The sequence below is a fragment of the Hetaerina americana genome, unplaced genomic scaffold (genome assembly GCF_022747635.1).
Source record: "Hetaerina americana unplaced genomic scaffold, ioHetAmer1.1.p SCAF_5, whole genome shotgun sequence".
Lineage (NCBI taxonomy): Eukaryota > Metazoa > Arthropoda > Insecta > Odonata > Calopterygidae > Hetaerina > Hetaerina americana.
In genome coordinates, this window is record NW_027287095.1 from 72092264 (window position 1) to 72105888 (window position 13625).

Genomic DNA, 13625 nt, shown 5'->3' on the forward strand with positions numbered 1-13625 from the left:
CATTCACTGCCCCTACCTCCCTCAACCACTCCCACCAATTCCAGTCACATCTTCCCCCTCTTCACCTCCACCATATATATATAACCGACCTGTATGAGTAACTCTTAAACCAAGGATGACGCCGATGTGTTGAAACTAGTTGTGCCGAATAAAATTGAGTGGAAATATACATTGAAATCGAATTGAAAGATAAATACATGATAAAGGCATTTTTACTTCAGTGATAATGGATTTCCACAAAGTTAAGCCTGAAAACATCGAATTACACATTCCAGTTTGTGATGTTGATTGAAATGCGAAGACTGATGGGTAATTCTGATTTTTTTATGCAGTTCATTTAATAAACCCAGAACCTCCACTGGGGGCTTGTCTCAAGGCGGCTTGATTTATTTCTTTCCCTGGACTTTCACATATTACGTTTTAACCAATCAATACAGCTCAACCGTATCCATATCAGCAGCTTCAATCAAACTTCCCATTCGACTACCACCCTAAGGGGTGTTGAGTCAAAGAGTTGGTGTCACCTTGAAAAACAAAAGGGTTCAAAAATCTCCAGCAATGGGTTTACTTAATGCTCTAATGTTTACCACACAGCAGCAGATTTTTGCACCCAAAGTGCAGAGAGTAACAATAGAATATTGAAAAATTTAATCTACAGCAGTAAATTATCCTTAAATAGAAGCAACCCAACAGAGAAAGTTACACAGTTTTGTTCAAAATATTCATTTATTGCCAAACATATTTGGAATACATAATGCACATTGGTAAAGTAGAGCATAGGGCTCACATTTGCAGCACCACCAAAATGCATATAAGCACAAATATCATTATTTTTAGTTAAATTTACCAGGAATCTGTATGAAATTTGTATGAAATCATAGTAATCAGTAAAGAAAGAAGTACATACCTAGGAACTAACTATATGCACTCACTTTGTTACAGAACTTCAAACTTTTTTCATAACATTTAGTCAAATCAAATCTAAAATAAAATATAATATGTCTGAAAGACTTGAGGCACAGATTGAAATGAAATTAACTTTGATTCAGCTCACATATAGCACTACTCTTCCTGCACAAAATATTTTCGTGAAAGTTATGTTACAAAATAAACATCTTATACAAATAAATGCGATAATAACACAAATTTAACAGGGAAATGGCATCTAGGGTCAATGCCATATTCCCTAAATTCCAGTTTTATAAAATGTTCTCATTACCACCTGATTTTGCACTCATTTTTTCATAAAACATAGTATGACCTAAAGATGTTGTTTTATTTTACGAATATCCCTTTAACTTTTTGTAACATATTTCATTTAATTCAAATCATTGTAATTATCTCCACAAAAAAATTCATCTACTGCATCAAAAAATATTTGTGTTATTCATTCACATATTATTATAGTTTAACACAGACTAAAATAATGACAAGCAGAACACTTTGTATCAAAATATAAGCTTTTACAAAAAAATAGCTCCATCTCAGTCCCTTTTCAATTTTCACATTCGACTTAAAAAATCGAGCTTTTCATCCTATATAAATATGTACTGTTGTAACTTGGGGAATGGTAACTTTGGAAAGCAAGAATGATTTCATTTTCTGTTTTTTATCCCATAAATGCTTGACACAAATAAAAAATATTCTTCATGAAAATCAATCAAAAAATTCATAACTACAGTCTTGTAAATACCACTGACTGCTTCACACATTTTGGAACTATTGAATTCAAACGTGAGGTTTTCTCTCATTATAAACTGCATAAGACTGAAACCCCAAACATTCACAACCCTGGTCCCATAGACTTCCTGATTCCCACTCACATTGTCAAATTCAGAGCCTCATTACAGAATCACAACATTCTTCTAACCTAGGAGAAAATGTCATGATTTTATTGTCTGTAAATCAAACTAATTTTCCATCCTTTTTTTTCAATTCCAAACTAATACATTTACTGAAAAACATGGTATATGAGAAATTCGCTTGGGATTTTTTTTAGGCTTCACAAAAATAAGCAATCAGTAGGCCAAGTTAAAACATTGATGCTGCTTTATCATCGCACATGGATTCATCAGAAAATACACATGTAGTAGAAAAGTGACAACAACCATATCATGTGAATGGTATTATGTTGCAGATTTAATGTAAAAATTGTAATGAAGGTAAATAGGAATAGATAACCATTAATTTAAAGGCATAGTTAATTAGGATAAAGTACAACAGTACACAAAGCTTTGAAAATACAAATCTCCTTCAAAAAGGCACATTATAAATATACAAAACATTTTATCACAAACCTGCTGCATTAAGCTCACCCTAATGACAGAAATAAATCAATTCTCTAACAAAAATATTATTCAAGCAGTTTTCAATGAACCACAGTAATAAACACAAATGTTGGTTTGATATGCAAAGACAGCTTATCTAAGACTTTTTTTCTAAGGTTTCCCAGAATGATCTGGTACCCATAAAATCACACAGCTTGAGAGCAGCTGAGGGTACCCAGAGTTAAATACGGAATGGAACAATCTCAGTAGTTCAGCATTATACACACTGAACCACCACGTCCCTCAGCATTTCATTAATACTTATAATATTAAATGCAAGCATTGGTCAAGGTAAAAACTTAGCCCAATATCCCCATTATTTGTCTAAACTTATCATAGCACTAGGCAAACTGGTATTAAATATGTACTTCATAAAACAAAAAAAAACTATCATTCTTTCAAAATAAAGTACGCTAAGACTTTTCATTTGAAATCCCTATGTTTTAAATAAAAAAATAATACAATTTCACCATCTGTGAACTATTCACAAGTCATTATTAGGATCAGAAGACAGAATTTGTACATATGTCAGCTTCAATTTCATGACTCAAATGGGCAATTTGGACATATCTGTTGATGTTCCACCAAAACTGGTTAGCATTCACTTCTTCAAAACTTTTATGGCCAGCAATGGGAACAATTGTTTAAAAAAATAATCACACAAACCCAACAAAATTTTAGCAGCTTTATTAGAATTATTTGAAGGGTTATATCGTTTGATAGATTCCACCCACTTATTTCATTTATCCGCCTATTTCATAGTTTCTGAAAATATGTTCGCATATTATACTTTCTTTGCTCTCAATAAAAAAAATACACTAATTGGCTGGCTGATGTAGTTATTAAACTTTCTTGAAAAGTTTTCTCTTCCCTGTAAATATCCCTGACACTCAGCATAATTATGTCTACAGCAGACCGCTCAACATAACAAGAACTACATAATATGGTAACAATCTTCCATGTCAGCTTAGAATATGTCATATAGTACTCTTACCTTTTATTAGGATTTTCAAACAGCATTTATACAAGAACATGCCTGCTCTTGCAGCTTAGCTCTGATGTCATGAATGCCCCACAACAGCACCACATTTTATTAAAAATTACTATGCACAATGTAGTTTTACCATTAAGTGTACGTATGTTGCACAAAACCTAACCTACATTTCTAATGGCCAGAGTTCCAGGCCTTCCATTTTCAATTATAGATGGGACATTGAAATATAATTTATAATGCATGGAAATCATCCCTTACAGCTTGGACTAATAATTCTCAACCCATGTACTCCCTATGTCTGGAACATAGTGCCATCATGCAACCCTTTAGTAGTTTTCAGGCACATATTTACTTATTACTGAAGTAGTTGTCATTGTCAGCACTACTAACCCAAGCCCTTAAATTGAAAATTGGATAGTGAAAGTAGCAGCTGGAATTATTGGTACATATTCTTGTATCATAAGGCTCTCTTTGTATGCCCAAAATACATCCAAATGTATACTCTTTACAGAGTTTTCAGTAAATACCCACTGTGTACAAAAACATATAAAATCATCCCATAAGTAAATATACAAGTACTTAAAGAGCTAATTTGAGCTACATACATTTTAATAATGCTAAATTTGAATAGGCTAGTTCAACTCATAATGCCGTTTGGGGGCAAAAATAAGTTTCAACGCAAGTCCTAGAGCAAAATGGTTGAGTTTCCTTCACGGTAAATTTTCCACCTAGCAAAAACTTCTTGCAGCTTGCACAACAGAAGCAATTGGCAGTGACATGCCAATTGAATTCCTTCCAGCTGACTCTTTGGTCACCAGCAGCTATTGATTGCTTACAAGCATGACAAGTCTGCAAAAAAATTATACGTATTATACAATTTATCCATTCCAAGAAATAATCACTACAATTTTATAACTCTGATAAGTTAGGGACAAAAAAAACACAGCTAAATAAAATCCACACCCAATTTGGCCACTGAGTAGCACATTCACTAGCTGAACTGCAGATGTTAAAATCATGCCCCGATTCTGTATGTATTGTCATAACACAATGAATTCCCCATGCATGAAGATATAGATCTATAAAGATACCTCACCAATGCTTTAAAAATGGGAAGAAAAAGAAAAAAAATTATGTATTCAAAGGTAACCATCAAATATACCAAACTCTTAATGAAAAATATAACTAGCATTCACAACGGTGTGATACCACTCTGGAACACATCCACCCACAGACTCCTGATTTATAAATGGATTAACACAAGCTTTTTCATTAAAGTCAGTGAGATGAACTCAAAATTCTGCCGAGAAACTACTGTCTCAGCCTTGTATTGTAAAACAATGAATAAATTTTGCACCACATTCCATGGAGGAATATAAAGGAAAAGAATCAAGCACATTTTTCGCTCAATGCTCTTGACTTTCCCTGGAATCCTATATCAACACAAAAGTCATATTTCTCCAGGTTCATCCAGTTTTCCAGATAGGTGGCAGCTCTCTGCCAAGCACAATCTTTTGAAACTTACACGATTACCCCCAAATAACTGCTTATAGATCTTTGACTCCACCCCTGAATATACCTAACAACTTGTTTGTTATACCCCAATCCTTGCTTAGTGTGTTCGCATAAAAATATAGCAGTATATACTTCATTTTATCATAATATTAAAGTTTATTTGTTAATATTGCCAACTATTATGGGTGGGAGAAAAAACTTTTATGTACTAACATTTAAGTTTCTCTGAAGTACACTCTCTTAATAAAGTCACATTCCAGCAGGTTTGAGGTAATATACAAAACATGCTAAATATTTTCACCAGATTCTGATCAAGGTTTATTTTAAAAAATTTCTAATTGCTTATTACCTCCAAAAGGAAAAATATTTTTTTAAATATACGTACATGATCACAATTTTAAACTCAAGAAAATGATGAGGAAATAATTAAAGTAAAACATGACATAAATGATACATGTTTGCATTTAAATTTGACAAATAGACTTAAAAATATTTACATCAATATGGACCATAATGATTCCCTTTCAACCGATATTCACATTCACAGTGAAAGCTCTAAAGTTAGAAAATTAAAACTACTTACTTTTCCATACTTGGCCTGATAGCAATTGAGGCAATTTGGCTGGTCATCAACTAAAATATATTTCATCCCACCAAGAGGTATATCACATTCAAAGCAACAGAAATGCTTTACATGGTACGATCGACCTTCTGCCGATGTGTAGTTTGGAACAAAAATTAACTGTAAAAGATGTGAAATTATCAATGGAGAATATCAACCAATTTTCATGTTGCTAAGTTAATGACAAATCGGTATTTCTTTGCAACAAAAAATGTAACCAGATAGCCCATAAAACATGAAATTTTTTGTTGTATTACTTGTAGAAATCATTATAAATTAAGGGCACAAAATGTAAATAGAGTACAATGATGTGCTTTAATGAGTGTCATAATAATAGCTTGTACAAGAAAGGAAAAAAAGTAGATATATGGGCACATGTAACCCACCATGACCTTTCTCAAACGTGCCTTAGTCAAAGGACGCATTTGCAGATTTGCATCAGAAAAGGCTTGCCTGGAAATCAAAATGTTTATTTTCTCAGACTTTCCTTTGGAAAAACACCCCTTTAGAGAGTTATTGCATGTAATTATCCAGTAGGAAGAGTTAATATTAAAGATATGGTGATCATTCTTTATTATATCACTATTGTCTGATAATAATAGCAACATTTAATATTCTAATAACCAATAAAACACAGCAGGTACTCCCAAATTGGGATCACAGATTATCATACGACATTATCATAAAAGATGGTTATTTTCTACTGATGTCCATTTTCCCAAGAGAACAAAACCACTTAAGATTTTGTTGAGAAACTTGGTTTTTATTGATTTCCTAACCTTTATGCTATTCTTCTGCATAGTATTTTTGCTTGTTTAAACCTTAAAAACCCATGCGTAATTGCTTAATTCCATGCAAAAATATGCAATGCTATTTTAAAGACATATGCAGAATTTATGAAAAAGTCTGTAAAAAAATTATTGTTTACAGTAATTTGCAGAAAGTTGATAAAAATTACATAGTGAGATACAGAAAAAGAGAATGAAGCATAAAAATAATAATTATTCAATTGTTAGTCACATTTATAACATTCGAGAAAAGAGTCACCTGGCGAGATGGATTTTTGGAAATACTCATCAGGGTCGCTCACAGTGAATTAGGCACTTAAAAGATTTAAATACTCATCATAGCATTCAACTAATTTTTGTATTCCCACATCATACAAGGCAGCTGCCAGGGAATAAAACAATTTGTTAACCACGACTTTCACTTCCTTATTGGTGTGAAACTGCTGACAACTGAGAAATTCTTTCAAGTAGTAGTTTGTGTACTGAGAGACCTTGAAAAAACTTTGGCATGCCATACACAAAAAGCAATGCAGCTTATTGTCATCTAAGGTTTTTTTTTTGCTTCATGATAATGCACAACTTCCTTTTTCCGCTCAAACTCAAAAGAGTTAATCAGATCTTTTGGATGGGAGCTGATGAAGCACCCACCATTCAGCCCAAAATTTGTCCCATGCAATTACCACTTGTTCCTCTACCTGAAGGAGTCACTCAGCGGTCTTCAAGCCTTCATAGGCAGCTGACTTATATGACGTAGGCATGCAAAAACTAGTTGAATGCTATGATAATTAATTAATAAAACAAAGAAACTATTTGGAAAATGAGCATTAAGTGTGATGAATATAATGACATTTAAAAAGAGCCACAATATAAATCAAATTATGGACAAAAAGTATTACCACGCATAAAATTTCATAAAAATTAAATCTGATGGAATAGTAGAAAAATGACACGAAAGCAATATTGAAATGTATCCTTCATAACAGGATACGGTTCATCATCTTTGAAAGACAGACAAAGAATATATGTATATTTATAAATTGGAAGATCATATCCATGAAAAGAGAATATTTTGTGAACGGAATAACAAATGAAAATATCAAGCAGGAAGATAAACAGTTTGAGCAACATATTAAGAGAATTGGGATTAATATATAAATTTAATCGAATTGACGATAACCTTAACACAGGATAATTCCTGAAAGGTTAAAAATGGTATCTGTTTCAAATTAAAAAATATATAATCTAAAGTTTACCTCATCACACGCATTACATCTAGGAATGTCCATTATTTCAGCAAAGTGACGGCCACAATATACTTCTCCCTTCCTGAAGAAGTAGATTAGATCAACCAGCAGTTCCTAGAAGGGATAATCAAAATATTTCAACATATGTAGTAATTCACTAAAAGGTCTAAATGGATATCAATGTGCGCCAAAGATTTGGACAATCCTAGGCTATCATCAGGCATCTCAGGGGGAAAAAGCACTCGTGTACACAATACCAATGTCCAACGTGGGAATCGAACCCATGATGGTTGGTTAAGCAGAAGGGCATATTAACAGAAACGAATACAATTACAATTTTCCACTTATTAAAGATTTATTTCCAGAAATAAATCTTTATTAAGTGGAAAATTGTAATAGCCTCTTCTCTGTTATTATGGAACAGTTCCACCACATCACACCTGAATCTGTAATTTATATTATAAGGGCACATTTTCAAACTTAATAGCCTGTCAAGCAAGAACGGATGTGCATGCATTATTAGAATTACACCAATTTCTTTATCTAACACCAACTAGACTATGTGCTACCTTTAAATAATTGGAAAGTTGTATGGAATTCTATGGCATATGACTCAATAAACCCTTCTTCAAGAGGCAAGTTTCTTGCTTCAAGAGGTAAGTTTCCAAATAGAATGTATTTAACTTGAATTTATTGCACTATAGACACAAATTGTATTTTCTTTTTCTATTAAACAAAAATATGCCCATAATTAATACTTGCTCATGCCTCACCTTGCAAATATTGCAGACAAAACAACTTGGGTGCCAGCATACATTTGCCCCAGCCCTTTCTGCCACCACCACCACCTCTCCAGCTTTGACCTGCTCCTTACATTTGTGGCACTGCCATTTGGGTGCTATCGTATCAACAGAGCCCTCCAAAGGAACACCATCGCCAGCTACACTCAGTTCACCCATCATGGCTGGAAGATGGTCAACGACACCAGAATTCGGCCTTCCTTTGACCAACTGCATTTCATTCATGCCATTGCCACCCTCAGCCATTTCTTCTGATGTAGGTGGAGCTGGCCATTCCATCTCCTCTTCGGGAAGGTTTCCTTCTGCCACTTGGTGACTGGCATCAAGTGGGCCGTGCATGCCAGCCTGATGACTGGCATCGGAGCCAATGGAAACTCCTGCTGCAGCAGGGACTTGTTTCGTTGAATAGCCACCAAGGTAAGCGGGTATGAGTGACCCAGGAGTAGGGAAGTGCCTTTGCTCGCTCGAAGGAAGGCTACCAAAGCTGTCGGGAGGAAGTGGATCGAACAAGGGAGGTGGGTTCGTGGGGAGTGGGGGTGGTGGAGACTCCGGAGTGTCATCTGGTGGCAGGGGAAGACTTGGATGGTAAGGAAGGGGAGATGCCACTGACGATGAGGAAATTGGAACTCTGCTCCCAGGGGTGGTTTGTGGGGGAGAAGGAGATGGTGGTGGCGTGAGTGTCTGAGGAGGGATGCTGCTTTCGGTAACAGCATTATGCAGGCCATTGTGTCCAGTTGGCAACCTGACAACCCCTCCCGTGTTATGACGCATGCTCTGAGCCTTCAAAGGTTCTCCTGAAACAACCCCCAAGTGAGGCATCGTTTGCTTCAATCGCTGCTCTGTATATTTGATGGGATCAGTTAATTTTGTAACTCGGCCTTGTCCAACAACATTACTCTTTATTTCATTCACATATGCTTGCATCCTGGATAGGAAAATGGGGAAAAATACTCCATTAATATTGAATCAGGACTAAATACTTCATAATGACTAGTATTGCAAAATATCTTGACCCAAGAATGAGTCCTAAAACAGAATTTGGTATCCAGAAGCTAATGACAAAAAAGCAAATAATGAAGTTCTCCAAGAGACTTGCAAAGGGATTGCATATTTTGCACAGGTTCTTATTGGAAATTATAATGAGTACATAATCCCTCAAGCAATGCTCCAAAAAGAACAATTTTATATAAACTGATGAAAATAAACTACTGTAATGGTAAATGACTTATCCCCTCTAAATTTCGTACAAATTATTTATTTATTTATCAAGTTAATTGGGCGACGTTAAGACTTTATTCCCTTCTTCCACTTAACATGTAGAAATTACATTGAAGACAACTACATACAACCAAGCCCTAGATGGAGGAAAATCCACCCAGCAGGAATCGAACCTGCGACCTCTGGGTTGGCTGGTCTGGGCAGGCGAGGACGTTACCCCGCCGCCACCGGGGCTGGCAAATTACACATCTTTCATATAGATATACTCACACACACTGATCAAAATACATTTTCATTCATCATTCAATACAAACTCATATTATAACCAGCTGCAGTAATAATTTTATTCTCTTCAACATGCATTCCTTAAAAATGAAAGCTTTTAATTTAATCGCAGACTGAGAAGTCATTACATCACCAAAATAAGTTTAAGTGAGAAAAAAATATTTTATTGAAAATAATGAAGGCTTACTTTTCATTGTTTTACCACAATGAGCATACCAATAAAATCTCTCAAAATGTATGCGATTGGGTGGATTAGCTGTATTAATACCAAGGAATAACAACTGAACTCACAGATCTATTTCAGCTGTGCTGAGACCATGACATTTGCTGGCATCCAGGTCATGTATAGGAACTTGCTTTTCAAGTTGCATTCTGCGGTACTGAGCCCCATCGGTACCACTGATAGGAAGTTTTGTCGCCGGAAGATGTAACATATACTCTTCAGCCTAAACAGAAAAAAACAAGTCTTGTTAATAAAGTAATCTATTTATCTGCCCACCGATTAAATAATGCACTAACCAAGTATATCCTACACACAAGGAGTAAGAAATAATCTACAGGAATTGAATAACAAAATTTACGAGAATGAATGCCATTTTTCGTGCAAATTACATGGAGAAACTAGAAACACTTTGTGCATAGGCTAATTTCACACTATTTAATGGTTAAAAAATGGCACATGTAGAAGTGAGCAATTTTTTATTGGCAAAGTCGGCAATAGCACGTAAAAATTAAAATATAAAATCTTTATCATCCGCAATGCTAATTCAAACAATAGCAAAACCAAAGTTTTAATGATAATGACATCGCTATCTAATAACCAAACCATTCAAACAAAAATAGTTCACAATCTTCACACCACAAGAGCAGTTGCACCAAAAATTGTTCACATTTAAAATAAAAACCATAAATACACTTATCAACCCAAAGGTCAGTTTGATAAGTGATGGTAGAATTTAATGCCTTAAGCTGCACTTTCAGCTAATATAACTGCAGAGAACTTATTCTTTGTATTCAGGGTTTTTATTTCCACGATATATTCAAAAGTGGCTAATAGGCCTCCTAAATAAGTTTATCTTTATGCTTTGAGTTGTTAATACATTTGCCACATCTGCCATATGTTTATCAGAAAGCAGTAAGTACACTCATTTTGGGTGTCCGTAATTATTGGAAACATGGCCACATTGAGATTGCTTTCTCTTTGGAAGCCATTTCACGAAAAAACATTAAAAATTGCTGTGGGAGGGTTTAATTTTACAATTTTCTTCCTGCACATACTCTGTACAAACAGGCTTGTCAGGTGGAAGACAAGTAGGAAAAAATATATATAGTTTTTTACTGCAGGACTGAAAATTTTGAAGCTTTCAAAACAGCTCATCAACACCATATAGGGAACATAGCAAAGCCTAACTATGACTATGCCATGGGTTTATAACATTCTTAATTGTGATTAAAAAATATGACGTTTGAAGTTTTTCGCATGGATTGCATATTTTAGGAATTTTAAATTTTAATGAGTGTTACACTGTCACAGATATCTAACCAATTACTTTTGAGGGGAATGTCTGTATAAAATACCTAACACCAAGATTAAATTAAAGGTCATACTTATGATGCCATTGTACATATGAACTCTAATCATGATGATTGATGATCATTTCCTTCTGAAGAGCCATAAAAACAAATCGTTCTTCAGTAAGTAACTATTTTTACCGGATGCCTAGTTGACACTTAATCATTTAATCAAAAATCTATCAGGATAAGGAAATGATGAAGTAATGAATGGAATTTTTACATTTGAACAAACACAATTTCAATTGTCACCTAAACCTTGTCCAGAATCCATTGACACCAAAAATATTCTTTTTATGTAAATGGGACGATTTTAATGCAAAGAGAAAATTAACTGAGTGGAAGGCCACATGTTCCCATCCAACGAAGTAGCCCTACTTTTGTTTTGAGCCAAAGTCAGAAAATAAGTGGTTACTTATATGTTTACAAGATTAATGACAGACAGCATGATTTTATTAAGTTTTTAAGCATGCGCATCTAAAAAAAATGGGTGACACTATTGTTTTCATTCTACATAATCAATATGGAGTTCAATAATTCAGTTCCTCGCGGTAAAACGACCAGGATATAAAATTGAAAACACCTGTTGCATTGAGAACACGCTCAAAGTAAAGTTTAGTAAAGCTGATGCAAAACCCATTTCAACCAACATACTAACAAAATCTTATTTATTTTTAAAGTGGCTCAAATGGCAGTGTTTATATGGGCAAGGTAACAGAATATTTACGAGAGGGATTGCAACCTCGCTTCTGCGTGTGTACATTGAACATTGAAGTCTCAGTTTAACCCACAACAAACTATTTACCATAAAATATTTTGAAGAATGAGACCACATTCGGTGATAATTAAATACTTATACCATTATACCATACAATTGCTTTAATTGTAGACATTAAAAATGGTGTAGGTTAAATTTATTTCATAACATACGCAAAAAATGCATTTATTTCAAATATATACGACCTACTTCAGCGTGCGCCCAAGGCCGTGATAAATAAGCATCTCCAACCATCGGTGTCCTACTTACGATTGTCAAGAGAGCCGATGGGCTTTATCGGTGTAGGATAAGGAAAATTTGAATGGCAACTTTCCCAGAGGATTTGGAATTGAAAATCCGTACTACTCACCAAATCTGAAGTAATATCTGGTGGGACCCAATCAAATGACAAGCTATCAAATGAATTCCCAGCTCCTGCCACTCGTATGTTAAGATCTGAAAAAATAAACTATTTTCAAAAAGGGGAAGGGCCAAAGATGCATTACAAAATAGACATTTAAGTACTACTTACACGCACGCTTGGGTGTTTGCTTCTTGTGCTCAACACCAAGCAGGATCTCAAATTGTCCGTAACCATCCTCATCTTTAACATCATGCTCCTCCTTTTTACATTTGCATTTTTTGCACAACTTTCTAATGCCACATAAAAATTAGTGAACAAAATACAAGCGCGGTAAATAATGATTCAAATAAACCATTCCACTAGTGCCAGTTAACATACTATAAGTCGTGCAATTAAAATCTACCTCCAAAAGTGCAGGTCAAGTCCAGGACAGGAGTGACATTGCAAGCAAGGTGCACCGGCTCCAATTTCATGGGCTAATTTGTGAGTCTGAAAAAGGACTTAATAGGTTTACGAAATAATTAAAACATGCATGGCACGCTACATGTAATTTTCGTAAAGTATATACCCGTTTCTGCTTGTTTTCCAGGCGAAGAATCCAATCGGGGGTGTTTACACGATCTTCACTGCTGGCCATTTTGACGTCTGACTGAGGTCTGGTGAGGTCTTCTTGTTAACCAGTACAAGGTTCCTGAAGTGGTGAGTCACATACTTTTCTCAAGTAGAAAATACACATGAGTCATAGGCCTAACGGCAAGAATTCGTAAAGGCACTGATAATCAGCTGAACAGGGGCATATATCTTCTTAGTGAAGTCCAAATGGTGGCCGTTTGCGAAGAAGTTTTATAAGTTTCATTCAGTTGAAAACATTTCAGCAGCTGTTGAACTTTGGAAAATAAAAGTTCTGCTAGAAAAAGAAAACACCTTTCTTACGATTGGATAATGCATGACGTAACGTGAAAAAAATGAAGAGCGTTTTGGCGACAGAAATGGCTCGCGTTTTAAATTACAGTAATGGTGTTTCAGAAAAAAAACTATGCTTAAACTTGAGAAAACTAAATTAAGTAACCATGTTAGAAAAATAATTTCACTCACCACAACTTTTGCACGAAATGGTTATCATTCATGTTGAAATTAAA

The 13625-nt window shown here is 34.8% G+C and overlaps 1 protein-coding gene across 1 annotated transcript; it reads right to left on the reverse strand.

Annotated features, from left to right (window-relative positions):
- Nucleotides 1–730: 730 nt before the first annotated feature.
- Tes (testin LIM domain protein) lies at nt 731–13275 on the reverse strand. The gene is made up of 9 exons (XM_071592685.1): nt 13055–13275; nt 12890–12975; nt 12655–12776; nt 12493–12578; nt 10085–10239; nt 8264–9215; nt 7500–7604; nt 5420–5578; nt 731–4170 (listed from the first exon to the last, which is right to left on the reverse strand). The coding sequence occupies exons 1-9, from the start codon at nt 13121–13123 to the stop codon at nt 3964–3966; spliced, it is 1941 nt and encodes a 646-aa protein (XP_071448786.1). The 5' UTR covers nt 13124–13275; the 3' UTR covers nt 731–3963.
- Between the last annotated feature and the right edge of the window lie 350 nt (nt 13276–13625).